General features: G+C 42.7%; 1 protein-coding gene across 1 annotated transcript; it reads left to right on the forward strand.

The window, feature by feature from the left end:
• Window positions 1-10,100: 10,100 nt before the first annotated feature.
• On the forward strand, window positions 10,101-14,489 carry Ddit4l (DNA damage inducible transcript 4 like). Its single transcript, XM_028857523.2, has 3 exons — window positions 10,101-10,274; window positions 10,531-10,672; window positions 12,375-14,489. The coding sequence occupies exons 2-3, from the start codon at window positions 10,582-10,584 to the stop codon at window positions 12,863-12,865; spliced, it is 582 nt and encodes a 193-aa protein (XP_028713356.1). The 5' UTR covers window positions 10,101-10,274; window positions 10,531-10,581; the 3' UTR covers window positions 12,866-14,489.
• Window positions 14,490-14,878: the final 389 nt, after the last annotated feature.

Raw genomic sequence — 14,878 nt, forward strand, 5'->3', positions numbered from 1 at the left:
GAACCAGAATTTCCACCAGCGTGCAATTGTACACACATACATATGGACACACACAACACACACCTCATACTCTGTAGCAACATCCACAACAGGAGGCATGAGGCTCTTAACTGCACTCAGTTTTAAAAATAACATGAAGTGCTGAGACAAGCTGATCCCTGGGGATCACTAGCCAGCCAGCCCAACCTGACCAGAAGGTCTCAGGCTAGTGACAGACCCTGATTCAAAAATGGGTAGACAATGACTGGAGTTGACCTCTGGTCTCCACATGCACACACATACACACACACACACACACACACACACACACACACACACCAGCACATATATGAACTTTATACACAAACATGTACACATACGTAAGCCCTAAAAAAGAATGGAAATGGCAATGCATATGTGTTAATATATGCTTATATTTCCATATGTCAGGAGGATTCAAGAAAACCAGCAAATGTGATTCCCTAATGGTGGGCAGCGCAAGGGAGAGACAGAAGAAAGAATGTGGTTTTTAGCCATGTGACAGTATAACTTATTTTTAACTTGCATCTTGAAAATTGGCCATTCATGAATTCTTTTTTTAATAAATATTTTTATTTTATAATTAATTTAATTTTACATATCAGCCACAGATTCCCTTGTCCTCGCTTCTCCCACCCCCAACCTTCCTCCCCAGTCTACCCCCCATCCCCACCTCCTCCAAGGCAAGGTCTCCCCTGGGGAGTCAGCTCAGCCTGGTGGATTCAGTTGAGGCAGGTCCAATCCCCTCCTCCCTATACCAAGGCTGAGCAAAGTGTCTCAGCATAGGCCCTAGGTTCTAAAAAGCCAGCTCATGCACTAAGGACAGGTCATGGGCTCCACTGCCTGGGGGCCTCCCAAACAGTTCAAGATCATCAACTGTTTCACTTATCCAGAGGGCCTGGTCCAGTTCCATGGGGGCTCCTCAGCTATTGGTTCACAGTTCATGTGTGTCCACTATTTGTTTGGCTATTTGTCCCTGTGCTTTTTCCAATCATGGTCTCAATATCTCTTGCTCATATAATCCCTCCTCTTTCTTGTCGATTGGACTACTGGAGCTCCACTGGGGGTTTGGCCGTGGATCTCTGCATCTGCTTCCATCAGACACTGGATGAGAGTACTATCATGACAGTTAGGGTGTTTGGCCATCCAATCACCAGAGTAGGTCAGTCGGGCACTCTCTCAACCATTGCCAGCAGTCTATAGTGGAGGTATCTTTGTGGATTTCTGGGGACCTCTCTAGCACTCTGCTTCTTCCTATTCCCATGGGGTCTTCATTCATCATGGTATCTCTTTCCTTGTTCTCCCACTCTGTTCCTGATCCAGATGGAACCCCCCCCCACCCCACTCCCTAAGCTCTCTTTCCCCTGAACCTTGCTCTCCATTACCCCACCCCCAGTTTGCTCATGTAGATCTCATCCATTTCTCTGTGGCTGGGCAATCCCTGTATCTTTCTTAGGGTGCTCTTTACTAGGTAGCCTCCCTGGAGTTGTGAGTTGCAGTCTGGTTATCCTTTGCTTTGCATCTAGTATCCACTTATGAGTGAGTATATACCATGTTTGTCTTTCTGAGTCTGGGTTACTTCACTCAGGATGATTTTTTTCTAGATCCATCCATTTGCCTGCAAACCTCATGATGTCACTGTTTTTCTCTGCGGAGTAGTACTCCATTGTGTATATGTACCACATTTTATTTATCCATTCTTCAGTTGAAGGGCATCTAGGTTGTTTCCAGGTTCTGACTATTACAAATAATGCTGCTATGAACATAGTTGAGCATGTGTCCATGTGGTATGATTGAGCATTCCTTGGGTATATGCCCAAGAGTGGTATAGCTAGGTCTTAAGGGAGGTTGATTCCCAATTTTCTAAGAAAGCACCATATTGATTTTCAAAGTGGCTGTACAAGTTTGCATTCCTACCAACAGTGGAGGAGTGTTCCCCTTGCTCCACATCCTCTCCAATATAAGCTGTCTTCAGTGTTTTTGATCTTAGCCATTCTGATGGGTGTAAGATACTATCTCAGAGTCATTTTGATTTGCATTTCCCTGATGATTAAGGATGGTGAACAATTCCTTAAATGTCTTTCAGCCATTTGAGTTTCTTCTGTTGAGAATTCTGTTTAGCTCTATAGCCCATGTTTTAATTGGACTGTTGGGTATTTTGATGTCTAATTTCTTGAGTTCTTTATATATTCTGGATATATATATATATGTATCTTTTTATTACAGTCTGAGTTTTCTAGACTCCTTCAATAATACTCCCCTGAGCAACTTGCATTATAAAAGTATATATAATCACTTAAAAGCATTTTGCTGTTACACTTTTTAGGTTCCATGTTCATAAGTATATGCAATGTTTATGTCCTTTTAGTTTTATCTATAACAGTTCCCTGATTTAGAAAATACAAAAAATGCTCCTGATTTATAAATTTTTCAGTGACCATTAAAATACACATTAAAAACACTTTTAGAGAAATAATTCATGTATCATTTCTTTGTAGACAGCAAATTTTTCAACAAAAGACAAAATAAAAAAGTATAATATATAAGCAACTTTTAAATTGGCTCTAGATTTTTCTTAAGTAGAACTTCCAAGAAAGCAGCTTTAAAGCATACAAATTGATTTGAAGTAAGATATTTTATGTATCTTTTTCATAAGTGTTATGTTGGTGAATAGATATAAATACTCTCAATCTTAGTTCACAGGCGGTTGAGCAATAAACCAATGTTGCTGCTTTCTTAGTTGCTGTTTATTTGCTGATCCTTGGTTTTTGTTCAGCTGCGGACTGTGTAAATTAAATGGCACACCTTCTTCTCTGTTAACAGCCTCTTCCCCACCAGATGAAGCCAGTGCACATCCGGGACTTCAAGTCCTGGTAACACTGAGGGGAGGGGGTGGGACAGCGAAGGAGACCATGCTCCAGTCATTGGCCATCCAAGGCTACAGCTGAGCTGATCATCATTCTTATCCTCAGCTTGACATCACATCTGGGTATTTCTGCCATTCCAAGTAACCCTCAGAAATGACAAGAACCTTTTCCACAAATGAGCAATCTGTCTCATTCCTAAGGTCTTCCTCCTGTGCTTTGGTGGAGCCTCTACTTCAGTAGGCTTGTATGCACTCACATGCGCTAACTCACATTGCTGGGTATACTTGGAACAAGAGCCTCTGGCTGAGTTGACCTGTACCAGCTTCGTTAGCACAAACTCAATGCCTATCATGCCCTTTCATCTTCCACAGGACAAATGAAGAAACTCCAGTGCAAAGGATCTAAGGTAGGGTCACAATGCCTACTTACGGGAGAGCTGGGCTCTGAAGGCCTGACTGAGTTAGTCTAAAGACAAATCCTCAGGGTGCGCTGCTCACACAGTCAAATGAGCTCTGCTTCATAAGCTTTCGGCATACAGACACCTGAGCCAACTCCCTAGTACTTAAGAAATCCCATAAATTAATTTGCTCAGTACCAATTATTGGTCAACTCAGAAATGATCCATCAATAATGTTACATAACCAAATGTCCTTCAGCATGCTTAGAGCCCCATTAACATCTAACAGGCAGCTTCAGCCTGCGTGATTTATCCCTCCCGCCACAGTATATACCACCCATAAAACAGTCCTAGTCACAAGCATTTTTCAAATACCAAACATTTTTTTTTTTTTTTTTTTTTTTTTTTTTTTTTTTTTTCAGACAGGTTCTCTGTGTAGCTTTGCGCTTTCTGAGCTCACTTGTAGCAGCTGCTCGAATCACAGAGATCGCCTGCTCTCCGATGCGGATAAAGCGTCCCAACCCGCTAATACCAAACATTTTAGACGATATTTCATGATATAATTACAGCAGAAGAAATAACTGCATGTGTAACGGCATTGACCCGCTCTAGTAAATTCAGAAGTAATAAGATGTGTATATCTTTCTGTATTAATTTGCTTCCTCCTAATTGGCTGCTTCTAATACAACTTGCCACAGACCCATTTCTTTAAATACGTTTCCCAGTGTAAGCCCCTTCTTGTGTCTCCTTGTGGCTTTCAACTTCATTGAGTTGGAACGTAACTCAGAATGTTATAGTGCCTCGGGTTTATTAAAAATAGGACTTAATTTTTATATAATAAAGTCTTTTCTGACAAGCAGACTGCTTCACAGAGCTGCATGTAGTTTTATGAGCCAGGCACAATTGCTAGGAACCACACAAGATGGATTAGATTCATTAGAGGCATTATGTCTGACTTGAGATTACAGAGACTCGGCAAACATATGACTGGCCGGGAGTTGATCTACCTTACCTCCAGGCTGCATTTTCACATGATAAATGCTTTATAATGCTTTTATTAATTGGTCTGGAAATTGTCTTATGAGTTCTAAATAGCTTTAATGGTTTTGTTATTTTTTTCAACGAAAAACCACCTACTTCCTAAACCTTGGCTATCATTTGGGATCTTGTTTAAAAGCAGACTTTTGTTTCAGTGGATGTAGGTGAGGCCTGAGACTGTGCATTACTTGCAAATTCCTAAGTGATGTCCATAAAACACACAGTGAGTCAGAAGGCTACAAAATTTCCTTCAAAAATCCATTAGAGTGCACATCTCAGTGTTCCTGTGGTACCGTATTTCACCTCTAAGTTCTTTACCCTGCTGAGGTTTGAATGTGTCTCCGGAATTGGTCAGTTTGGAAATTGATCCCTAACACAAAAGCATTGAGTGAGAGGACTCTGAGGAGTGGTTAGGTTATGAGGGCTCCACTCTTATGAGGTACTGCAGAAATGGATTAGTTTTCATGGGACTAAGCTCCTGACTGAAGAATCAATCCCTCTCCCTCTTCCATTTCCTCTCCTCCTTTCTTCTCTCCCTTGCCTTTTCATTCTCCTTTTCATCCTCTCTCATGCATACTGTCTTGTTTTCCTGCCTTCTGCACAGAAAATTCCAGTGGAGGGCTTTACCACACTCTGCCCCCACTGACTCTAGATTTCTCAGAATTCAGAACTGTAGGAAACCAATCTCTGATCCTATAAATTACCCAATCTTCGGTATTCTGTCATAGAAACAACAGAGTGAATCAATACAATTATCATCTTGTACTAATTACTTTTCTAACCATAATATTTATCTGGCATGCTATTGTGTTTTCAGTGCCTATCATAATTAATACTTAGTTATTCTCAAATGTTGATCATCAGATGAATTGTTATGTACACATGATAAAATATTTGTAAGTACACTTGAGTTCATATAAGCAGCCTCCTTGCAATGTTGTAAGCATGTCACCAAAACACTGGAGTTTTTTTTTTTTTTCAAAAGTATAGTAAATTTTGTCACTATAATCATGGCTTAATTTTATAGAGTGTATTATGTTATCACTCCCTGAATCCTCACAATAATCTCATTAGGAAAGGTGTATTTTAATTCCTGTCTCAAAAAGTAAAACACAGAAATGTCCGGCTCCTTATTCAAATTTGCCAGGCTATCAAATACCTATGCTGGGATAGAAACCTAGGCAGGTGGACTCCACAGTCCATGCACCTAAGTCCTACACCCTGAGATGAAATTCATGGAATCACACAGCTGTGTGTAAGCACAGCTTAACTCACTGTGCTGTACATCTACAGACTGGCTCTTGGACCACCCGACAGAATCCTGTATCCACTGGACATTTTGGTTCAGTTCTTAGGTTTGATCCTCTTCGGCAGCAACCTCATAGACTTTTGTCACGAAACAGTGTGTAGTTTTAGTGGGATACAATATGGATGGCAGATATTTAAGACTTACTCACTAGGTTAGGACACTTGGCGGGTCCATGGAGGGGTTGTGTTGAAGGGTAGATACCTATGTGAGCATGTAGATCCTGTAGGCCTTATCGAGAATTCCATGAAAAGTGGTATATCATGGTGGAGACTTTAAAAAGTTTTAAGATATAACACTAGAAAAAATGTCAGTGACCTACTCCATGTTCTTAGTTGACACTGTCTGATAGTAGTCACCTAAATTGTAAACCTGAATTGTAAATCACAATAAGAGAATACAGACCTTGTATGCATTTAAACACATCACACTTTTTATTTAGAGATAATATGTGTCATTGTTTATGACCAGAATAAAACCATACAACTATTTTGAGCAACAAGTCACTATGGTAACAGTTTTTCTGATTAAATTTAGAGTTGCAATGCCTCCTGCTACTGTAAGACATGGCTTTTAACAGCAGGTACTGTATATCATTTTCTATTGGGACTCATTTTATTTTATATCAGGTAAGGCTTAATGTTAACTTTACCTAATGCAAATTCTGTATCACAATATACAATAACTTGTGCTGAATGCTTAATCATTTCATGGAAACCTTACTGGTTGGAGCTTTTCAAAGACATGTGAAAAATGAATGATATCATCAAAGGGAAAAAACATCAAAAAATTATGGGATTCTACAGCAATAACTATACTTGTCTATACATTTCATTTACTTCTACAAAACTGTTTCTTCAATTATAAAAGTCAATACGTGTAATAGTGCATCACAGTGGGAAATTTTAATTTTTTAATCATATTAATTTGTGTGTGTGTGTGTGTGTGTGTGTGTGTGTGTGTCTGTGTCTGTGTCTGTGTGCATGCTCATGTATGCTGTGGTGCACACATGGGCATCAGAGGACAGTTTGTGTGAGTAGGTTATCTCTTTCTACCTGGTAGGTCCTGGGGATTGAACTCAGGTCTTCTCACTTGGCAGCAAGGGTCTTTACCCTCTGAGTCATCTCACCAGCCCAGGACTTTATATATTCATATTATTTTCTTATATAACATTAGGTCTCCTTGCCTGGTTTCCTACACCATGATGAATATATTCTATCTTTTTTAATTTCTTATTCAATGGCAAATGTTTTCCAGATGCCTTGCAAACAGTGAAGATCATAAATTTTCTTCAATTCAAACAAGACTTAAACTGAACCATAGAATTAGAGCTTTAAAACAACCAGAACAGCAATAGTGGTAACTTCTGCCCCTGAGACCTTGAGACATTCCACAGATTTAATGTGTCTGAACACTTAGTACCCAACTAATAGTGCTGACTTGGAAGACTGCAGAAGCTTTGGGAGGATAAGCCTGACTGCAGAAAGTGGGTCACTGGGGGCGGGCCTTGGTGTTTGATAGCCTAGCCCCACTTCCTGTCTGCTAACCACTTCCTGAGTCCTATTCCTGCCTCTAATGCCTTCCCTACCATCATGGGCTGTCTTCCTTCAGACTGTGAGCCAAAGTAGGCCCCTCCTCCCCTAGGTTGTCTCTAGTCAGGGATTTGGTCTCAGCAGCTAAAACACTAGGACTCCTCAGCAATCACAGGAAATCAGAGACGTGTACACTGAGCACGCTCACATCGTTTGCAAAGAAGTTGTAATACTAGCATCAGTGAAAGGAGGTTGTCCTTCCAGCCTGACAAGTGGCCCCATGAGCTTGCTCAGAAATCCACTCTACAGATGAGGGACCCGGGTGCTTTCCTTGGGTGTTACAGCTCATGAAGTGAATGATGCAATGCACTGAATGTCTTAACAATGGTTCAGGAGCAATAGCTTACACTGAATAAAATGAGAAATTTGGCTGGTGAAATGTAATGAGCATTCCAAGTCATGAGGCACTAGATGCCAGCATTTCCTCAATCATATATTAAAGTATCTTGGTGTAAGTATACTTTATGTAAGTATTGCTATTATGAACGCTGTATTTACACAAGGGAGCCCAGAACTTCAATGTTTGCATCCATATCAGTTACGGTTGCCACTTAATATTGCTACTTTTCTTATTGAATGTCAGATGAGTAAATCATAGGAATAAAACTGTAAGCTTGCTTAAGATGAAAGGCCTTACTTATGATTTTGATAGTTTGTTACCATATATTGAGGTGTGACAGGCAAGCCAATTATTCACCCAATTAGTTCTATTCACATACAGTTCTTCTTTCAAGTGCCACCACAAATATTTACAGAATTAGCGATGCAATACAACATAATGCATTTTGATAAGAAAACTCAGAATGATGAGTTTTCTGCTATGCATAAACTACATCCACAACGTTTTCAAAAACTTGAGTGGATCATTGGTGACAAAAATACTATGGGTTTGGTTTCCCCTGAGTCTGTTGAAATCCTTAAAATGCTTCGTTTTCTTAAGTCATCTGTTTAGTTACAAAGATGAAAGGCGGTGAATAGAAAAAGGTTTTAAATCATTCTAGGTGGACTTAAGGAAGACAGCCTCTGTCGATTACTGCAGGTGCATGCTCTACACCGCTGATTCCTTCTGCCCTCTAATTCCTCAGAGCATCACTCATTCGGGCAAAAGGAATGCGGTTATTTGAAATCTTTTGCATATGAGGGAATTATTTTTCCCAGTAAAATCCCAAAGGGTGATGTAAAATTGTAGCTAGGTGAGCCGAGAGTAAATGCTACATCCTAGAAGTTTCCATCATTTTGGCCCAGCGGAAGTATTTAGAATTGTGTCTAAACCCCCTAAGGAGTGGAAATGCACATTTTCTCCGTTTCCCCAATGCCCATTCTGGTCTCTTACTATTAGAATACCCACCGCTTTCCCCGAGGCAGGCAAGAAGCAGCTGTTGCTAACAAGGCTGAGAGATAAGAGGCTTTGTGACTGGCAGGGCACCTGGGAGCAGGGGTCATCCTTCTGACCTTCCAGCTCTAACCCCAGAACCCTTTCTAACTGGCTTAAATGGGCTTGTTTTCCACTTTTGTTATTAAAATAGAAGTGGAACTCTGCTTGCCCCGGCCTATCAGCATCTCTTTCCTTGGCCTGCCTGACCTTGAGGTGGTGGCAGCTGCTTCAGTGGAGTTAAAAATGGACCTTCAGGCCGGCTTTCTGTTTCTGTTGCTCTGCCTGCAGGCTTCCTCCCACCGATCTGTTTATCACGCCCTCTGTACCGCTTCTGTTGTTTTGCTTATGAAGAGTCTTTAGCCTGGACAGCTGATCCTGCTTTTCAAGGCCCTAACCTGCAGGTCCTTGCACATGTAGTCCCCGACGTGCAGGGACTGGTGCTGGAACCTCTCCTCCAACAAAACGCACCCCAGCCCCGGGTATCTCAGCCGTTTCTTCATCTTCCGATCCCTGGCAACCCAGCTGGGAATACGCACACCTAGCAAATAGGGCAGCAGGGCAGCGGGAATAGGGTGGCTGACTGAGTTAGGAAAAATGTTTGGCGTCTTACTTTTATGGGTGTGCGATCCCCTCTGTCCCTCTGGCCCAGGACTCCCCGGGAGAGTCACTGGCATTATCCCAGCAGGATAACTTTATTTTCATGCTTGAAGACCAAAGCCTAAACTTCTTCCAAAACAGGCCCACACCAGTAACTTCAGCTTCTGGGAAAGGCAATCGCTCAGAACTATCCTGCGGGTGGAGCAGGCAACGGAGATCCCATTAGTGGTTTTGTTTAGTTTCTTGGCACTGCCCCCTTTCAATTCAAGATCCCTGCTTTCAGAGGCCAGGTCTTAGAATGGTGCCAGGTTCGCCCTGGCCACGGAGAGAACATCTTAGTCACATCTGTAGCATCCTCAAAGATGTCCCATTGATTCCTGAGTACAGCTGAAGCCAGAGAAGCCCTTGCCACATCCGACCACCTGCGGAGTCTGGGTGCGGACTGGAGCTGATGGGTTAGATGTTAGAACATGAGCATAAAGGATGCTCACAGAATACCGACTCAGCTAAGCCAAGTACTTATTCAGGATGACACAGCAAAGCCTCAGGTCATGGCTAACAGGACTTGGAGCTTCCTCCTGCCTGAACAGCTCCTTAGCCAAGACCTGGGCAGTCTGAGCGTGGAAGCACACAAGCTGTGTGCAGGAGCTCACACCAACGAATCCAGGTTAGTGGCCAAAGGGAGGTGGTCCTTAGGTGAAGTACAGTCACGGTGACCAGTGGCCACCCAGGAAACAGCAGGTATCCGCCCAACTGGTGGCTGATCCTCAACTCCCAGAGGCTGGCCTGGGCCCCTGCCTTCACTGGAACTGAAATGCATGTGACCTGACCCGGCAGGGGCGGGCCAGGGCACGGGCGGGGCGGGTGGCGCAGGTGGGCGTGCCGGCCAGGCAGGGAGGCTGGACCTATAAAGCACTCTCTGTTCCGGAGGCGGAGCGGCGGGGTGCAGCCTGTGCTGGTGGGCGCGGTGGCCCGCAGCCTTCGGCTCGCAGCCGGACTGTGCTGGGGGGGCACTGTCCAAGGATCGGGCTACTGAGGGCGCCTGCCTCGGTTTACCCCTCAGCATTTGGTGAAATCCCTGCAGGTGAGCGGCAGGAGGAGGCGGGAGTGAGTGGGCAGGGTCGCTCCCCAGTTGTGCTAACTTTCCAGCTACTTTCAGCTTGTTGGCTGTAGTTGGCGTCTCTGCTCCTAGGGCTTTGTCAACTTGAGTTACCAAGGCTGGTCCCTCCCTCTGGAAGGGCAGTGCCCGGGCTAGTTCTCTCTGGCGATGCCGGGACTCTGAGGAGTCTTTGCACTTCTTGCGTGCTTTTGCAAACATCTCTCACTTTTTTTCCCCACAGCGCCTAAGGGGAAAACCGTTCTGCTCCGCGAGGGAAACAGAGCCGTTGACCATGGTTGCAACGGGCAGTTTGAGCAGTAAGAACCCGGCCAGCATTTCAGAGTTGCTGGACGGTGGCTATCACCCTGGGAGTCTGCTAAGTGGTGAGTCTCCCGGCTGTCCACCTCTCTCCTATCCGAAGGTCGCGGCCCCTCTCTAGATAGTGTAAGCTTCCCTGCCTGAGCGCGCGCTAGACCTCATTCCCTCCTACATAGAGAAGACTATGAAATCCATCTGAGATGTCTTTCTAAACTTCCTTAGTTAGCATCATCTGCTTACCAGAAACAAACATAATGAGAATACTGCGTTGTTCTAGTCTGCTAACAGGATCCTGGGGATGAAGTTCTCTATCCCTTATGGTTGGGACATTAAGTGCCCAGCTGGGTGTGTTTTAAGACATGGTTACTTGTGTAACCAGCACCACCACATTTTCCTCCCAAATTCCTCTCTGCCATCTATTCCCTTTTTCCTCATCCCCAGAGAACCATCTTTCAGCGTTTTATTACTATGTTAGTTTTGCTTTTAGAGTGTTAGATAATAATGCAATATGTGTTCTTCTGAATTCAGTTTGCTTTCCCACAGCTTAATATTTTGGAGCTAGATCCTTCTCTATTAATGTGCTCCTTTTCATAACTAAGTAAGATTCTACTGTGAAATAAACCCACTATTCCATACTGTGTCAGGACAGTTTAATAGCCCTAGTCCCACAGGAATAATCATTTGCCACTTTAAATAGCAGTATCTAATTTAACAGGCTACTCTACTATCAAAGAATGGTGGTGTGGATGTAGATTAAACTGCTTAAGCTCTTTAGATCTTCCTTATTTGTAAGATAAAATTAAGGTAGTGCTATAGTACAAAACTCTAAAATTGTCTGTCTGCAATGTAGCTATAACATAGGTAAAATACAGATCTGATTTAAAAGATATTAGTTTAGAAAAAAAAAAAACAGTGACCTAAGTGAATACATGAAGTAGAAAGCAGGTAGAGGTTTGAGGCCACTGTGTGGTGTGGCACCCTGCCAAGTGGTAGGATTAATTTGGAAGGTAGGTGACCAAATGCAGAGCTATCTTTTTTTTCTCTGAGCAAACCTAACTTTGTTTTCCTGGGTTTGTTTTGTTTTGCTCAGCTAAGAAAAACCTACCCAGCCCAGTTATAAATAACCTCATGAACCTCAAAGGTCCTCTCCTCTGTGAGCAATCTTTAATCAAACAGCTCAAAGCTAAAATTGGACCTTCAGGCCATTCTAGCAAAGACTTTTAAAGAAAAAGAAAAAGTTGGTGGATCTTTGGTCCTGAGATGGACTTATTCACAAACACTTGCAATCATTCTGTGTCTTGATACATACACACTGACAGTCGCTTTGTGAAGCAAAAGTAATGATTAAATTCCAGATGTTCTGCGTGTTCTATGCAAGAACACTAAAATAAACATGGAAAACCCTACAGAGAGGGCAAGCGAGAAAGGAAATAACTAGTAATCTTGGACAACCACGGATAGATTTTTGCTTCATGATCCTTAAGACTATGAGTAGACATAGAAATTTTAAAAAAGTTGTTTTAACCTAGTCAGCGTGTTCATCACAGTCTTGAGTGCACAGATAAGCTTTCAGTCTTGAGAGATTAAATGGCTTGTCTTAGTGCCTGTTGGTTAAGAGCAAAGTGAGGTACGCTAACTCAAAGTGAGATATGCTAACTCTCATAGCTGTACCCAAAGCAGTTAGATACAGAAGCTGGAAGTGGCCAGGCTTTATTAATGCCAGGAAGACACTGTTTCTCTCTCCTCTAAAGTGTTCATTTCTTTCAGATTTCGACTACTGGGATTATGTTGTCCCTGAGCCCAACCTCAACGAGGTGGTATTTGAAGAGACAACGTGCCAGACTTTGGTTAAGATGTTGGAAAACTGTCTATCCAAATCAAAGCAAACCAAACTCGGTTGCTCCAAGGTCTTGGTCCCTGAGAAACTGACCCAGAGAATTGCTCAAGATGTCCTGCGGCTCTCCTCCACAGAGCCCTGCGGCCTTCGGGGTTGTGTTCTGCACGTGAACTTGGAAATTGAAAACGTATGTAAAAAGCTGGATAGGATTGTGTGTGATGCTAGTGTGGTGCCGACTTTTGAGCTGACACTCGTGTTTAAGCAGGAGAACTGCTCATGGACGGGCCTCAGGGACTTCTTCTTTAGCAGAGGTCGCTTCTCGTCGGGCCTTAGGCGAACTCTGATCCTCAGCTCAGGATTTCGACTTGTTAAGAAAAAACTGTACTCTCTGATTGGAACGACAGTCATTGAAGAGTGCTAAGGAGGAAAAAACAATTAAAGTTCCCTAATGAGTGGATAATAAACCTCTGAAGCTATTCAGTCAGTCATTTGTAGTTTGCCTGCCTGCCCTCACCAAGAACTCCCAGATTTAGGCCATCTTCCTTCTGGATTTTTCACCCATAGCAACCTACTTCAAAGGCTCTCTCTCTCTCTCTCTCTCTCTCTCTCTCTCTCTCTCTCTCTCTCTCTCTCTCTCTCTGATCTGCTCTCACAGTGATCTTCTCAATGACAGGATCTTACCAGATGATGTCCAGCCCATCAAAATATACAGAGGTCCATCCCACCAGCTTCCTATTCAGATCTGAAGAGTTCTTATACAAGAGGGTACAGTTAAATTGATGAGCTTAATTAAAACATCACCTTACATAAGAGCAAATAAATCTCACAGTAGCGAGAGCATGGCCTCTCTGCTTGGTGTTCTCCCCACACCCATGCCCAAGAGACAAACCGCTTCCACTGTATTTTAATGATTACAGGATTACTTTCAGTGTCTGTAGTATCACGTCAGCTCAGTTTTCCTAGTTCTCAACTGTTGAATGTTGGCATTTTTTCATATCTTCTTTAATTAGAGAAAGAGAGACGGCACGCTGGCCTTTCTGGCATGTAGTTGATTGGACTGAGCAAATGGTGATTGCCCATCTATGAAGATGGAGAGGGGTAACTCAGACCCTGCCCTGTTCGGGTCCACTTGACAACATTACTACTTTATGCCATTAAGATGCTTAGTCCCCAGGGAGGCATCTCACCACATCGATGGTAGCTCATCTCTGGCCTTTTCTGAGAACAGGACCACCTTTCCTTAACTTCACACTTATTTTTAATGGTCAGTGTGTTTCTGTTTGCAGAACCTGGTTTGACTTTGAGATGTTGTTGCTACTACAAACTAGATGTGAAAATTGTATAACTTAAGACAACCAGTGCACACATCCAGCCTCTGCCCACCCTACACACCCACTCCTAGGAAACAATAAATGCTTTGTTCCGTTGGTTTTTGTCTTATTCTGAGTAACTAAATGAGTTTCTGTTTTTATGGCCATGAGGTAATTTACCCTCCACATAACTCTGTTCTGTTCAGCAAGGTCTTTTCATCCTTGGGTCATGGAAAGGAGTGCATCAGTTCTGCCCAAGCCTTTAGTACAAGTTCATATACCTCAGACACCAGCATGGCTGAGACAGATATCTTCATCCTGGCCTTACACAAACAAGCCTGATGCAGTTACTAATCCTACAGGTGACCTAAGACATCACTGTTCCAATGGGCAGGTGTTCTAACAAATTGTGTACTTTGGATGCTTGGGAAGGCGCCACAAAGCCAGTCTTGACAGACTGGGGCAGTAGGCAAATCCCTGTTGTCTTGTAGGCTTGCCGATGTGCAGGGGTCTGAAGGTCACTGTGTCTCCACAGCTCTTTTGAGACACCACCTGGAAGGATGCCGAGGCTTCTCAGGCATGGACATAGCTCCTTTTCCCACTAGCAGCTGTTCCTGGCTCTCTTGCCTGTTTCAATGACAAAGTGATGATGGCTTAAGGTGGCACCTACAATGATATTCCTGTTAAAAAAAGTTCAAGTCTGTCTATTTTTTACAATAAAACATTTTATGTTTTTAATTCTCTGCCTTCTTTGTTTCTTCTGCTTTTGTGTCATGGCAACCCTAAAATAGATTTGACAGTATTTGGAGGAAGATAACGAATTACTCCCTTTTGACAAAACTGTTTTGCACCCTCAATTATATTATTCCAATTACACTTATTTCATGTATTTACATATAGATAAAGAATGATTTGATTCCTAAACTTCCAATTTTCTCATAATATTTTCAATAGGAAGACATTAATGATTTGCGAGCCACTGGCAACTGCCTTCAAAACAAATCCCAAAACATTTTGTATAGCTTTCTGAATAGCCAAACACACACACACACACACACACACACACACACACACACATATAAAATTGGTGTACATATTCATTTTTACTAATAAATAATATTAAA

The sequence above is a fragment of the Peromyscus leucopus genome, chromosome 6, assembly GCF_004664715.2.
Source record: "Peromyscus leucopus breed LL Stock chromosome 6, UCI_PerLeu_2.1, whole genome shotgun sequence".
Taxonomy (NCBI): Eukaryota; Metazoa; Chordata; class Mammalia; order Rodentia; family Cricetidae; genus Peromyscus; species Peromyscus leucopus.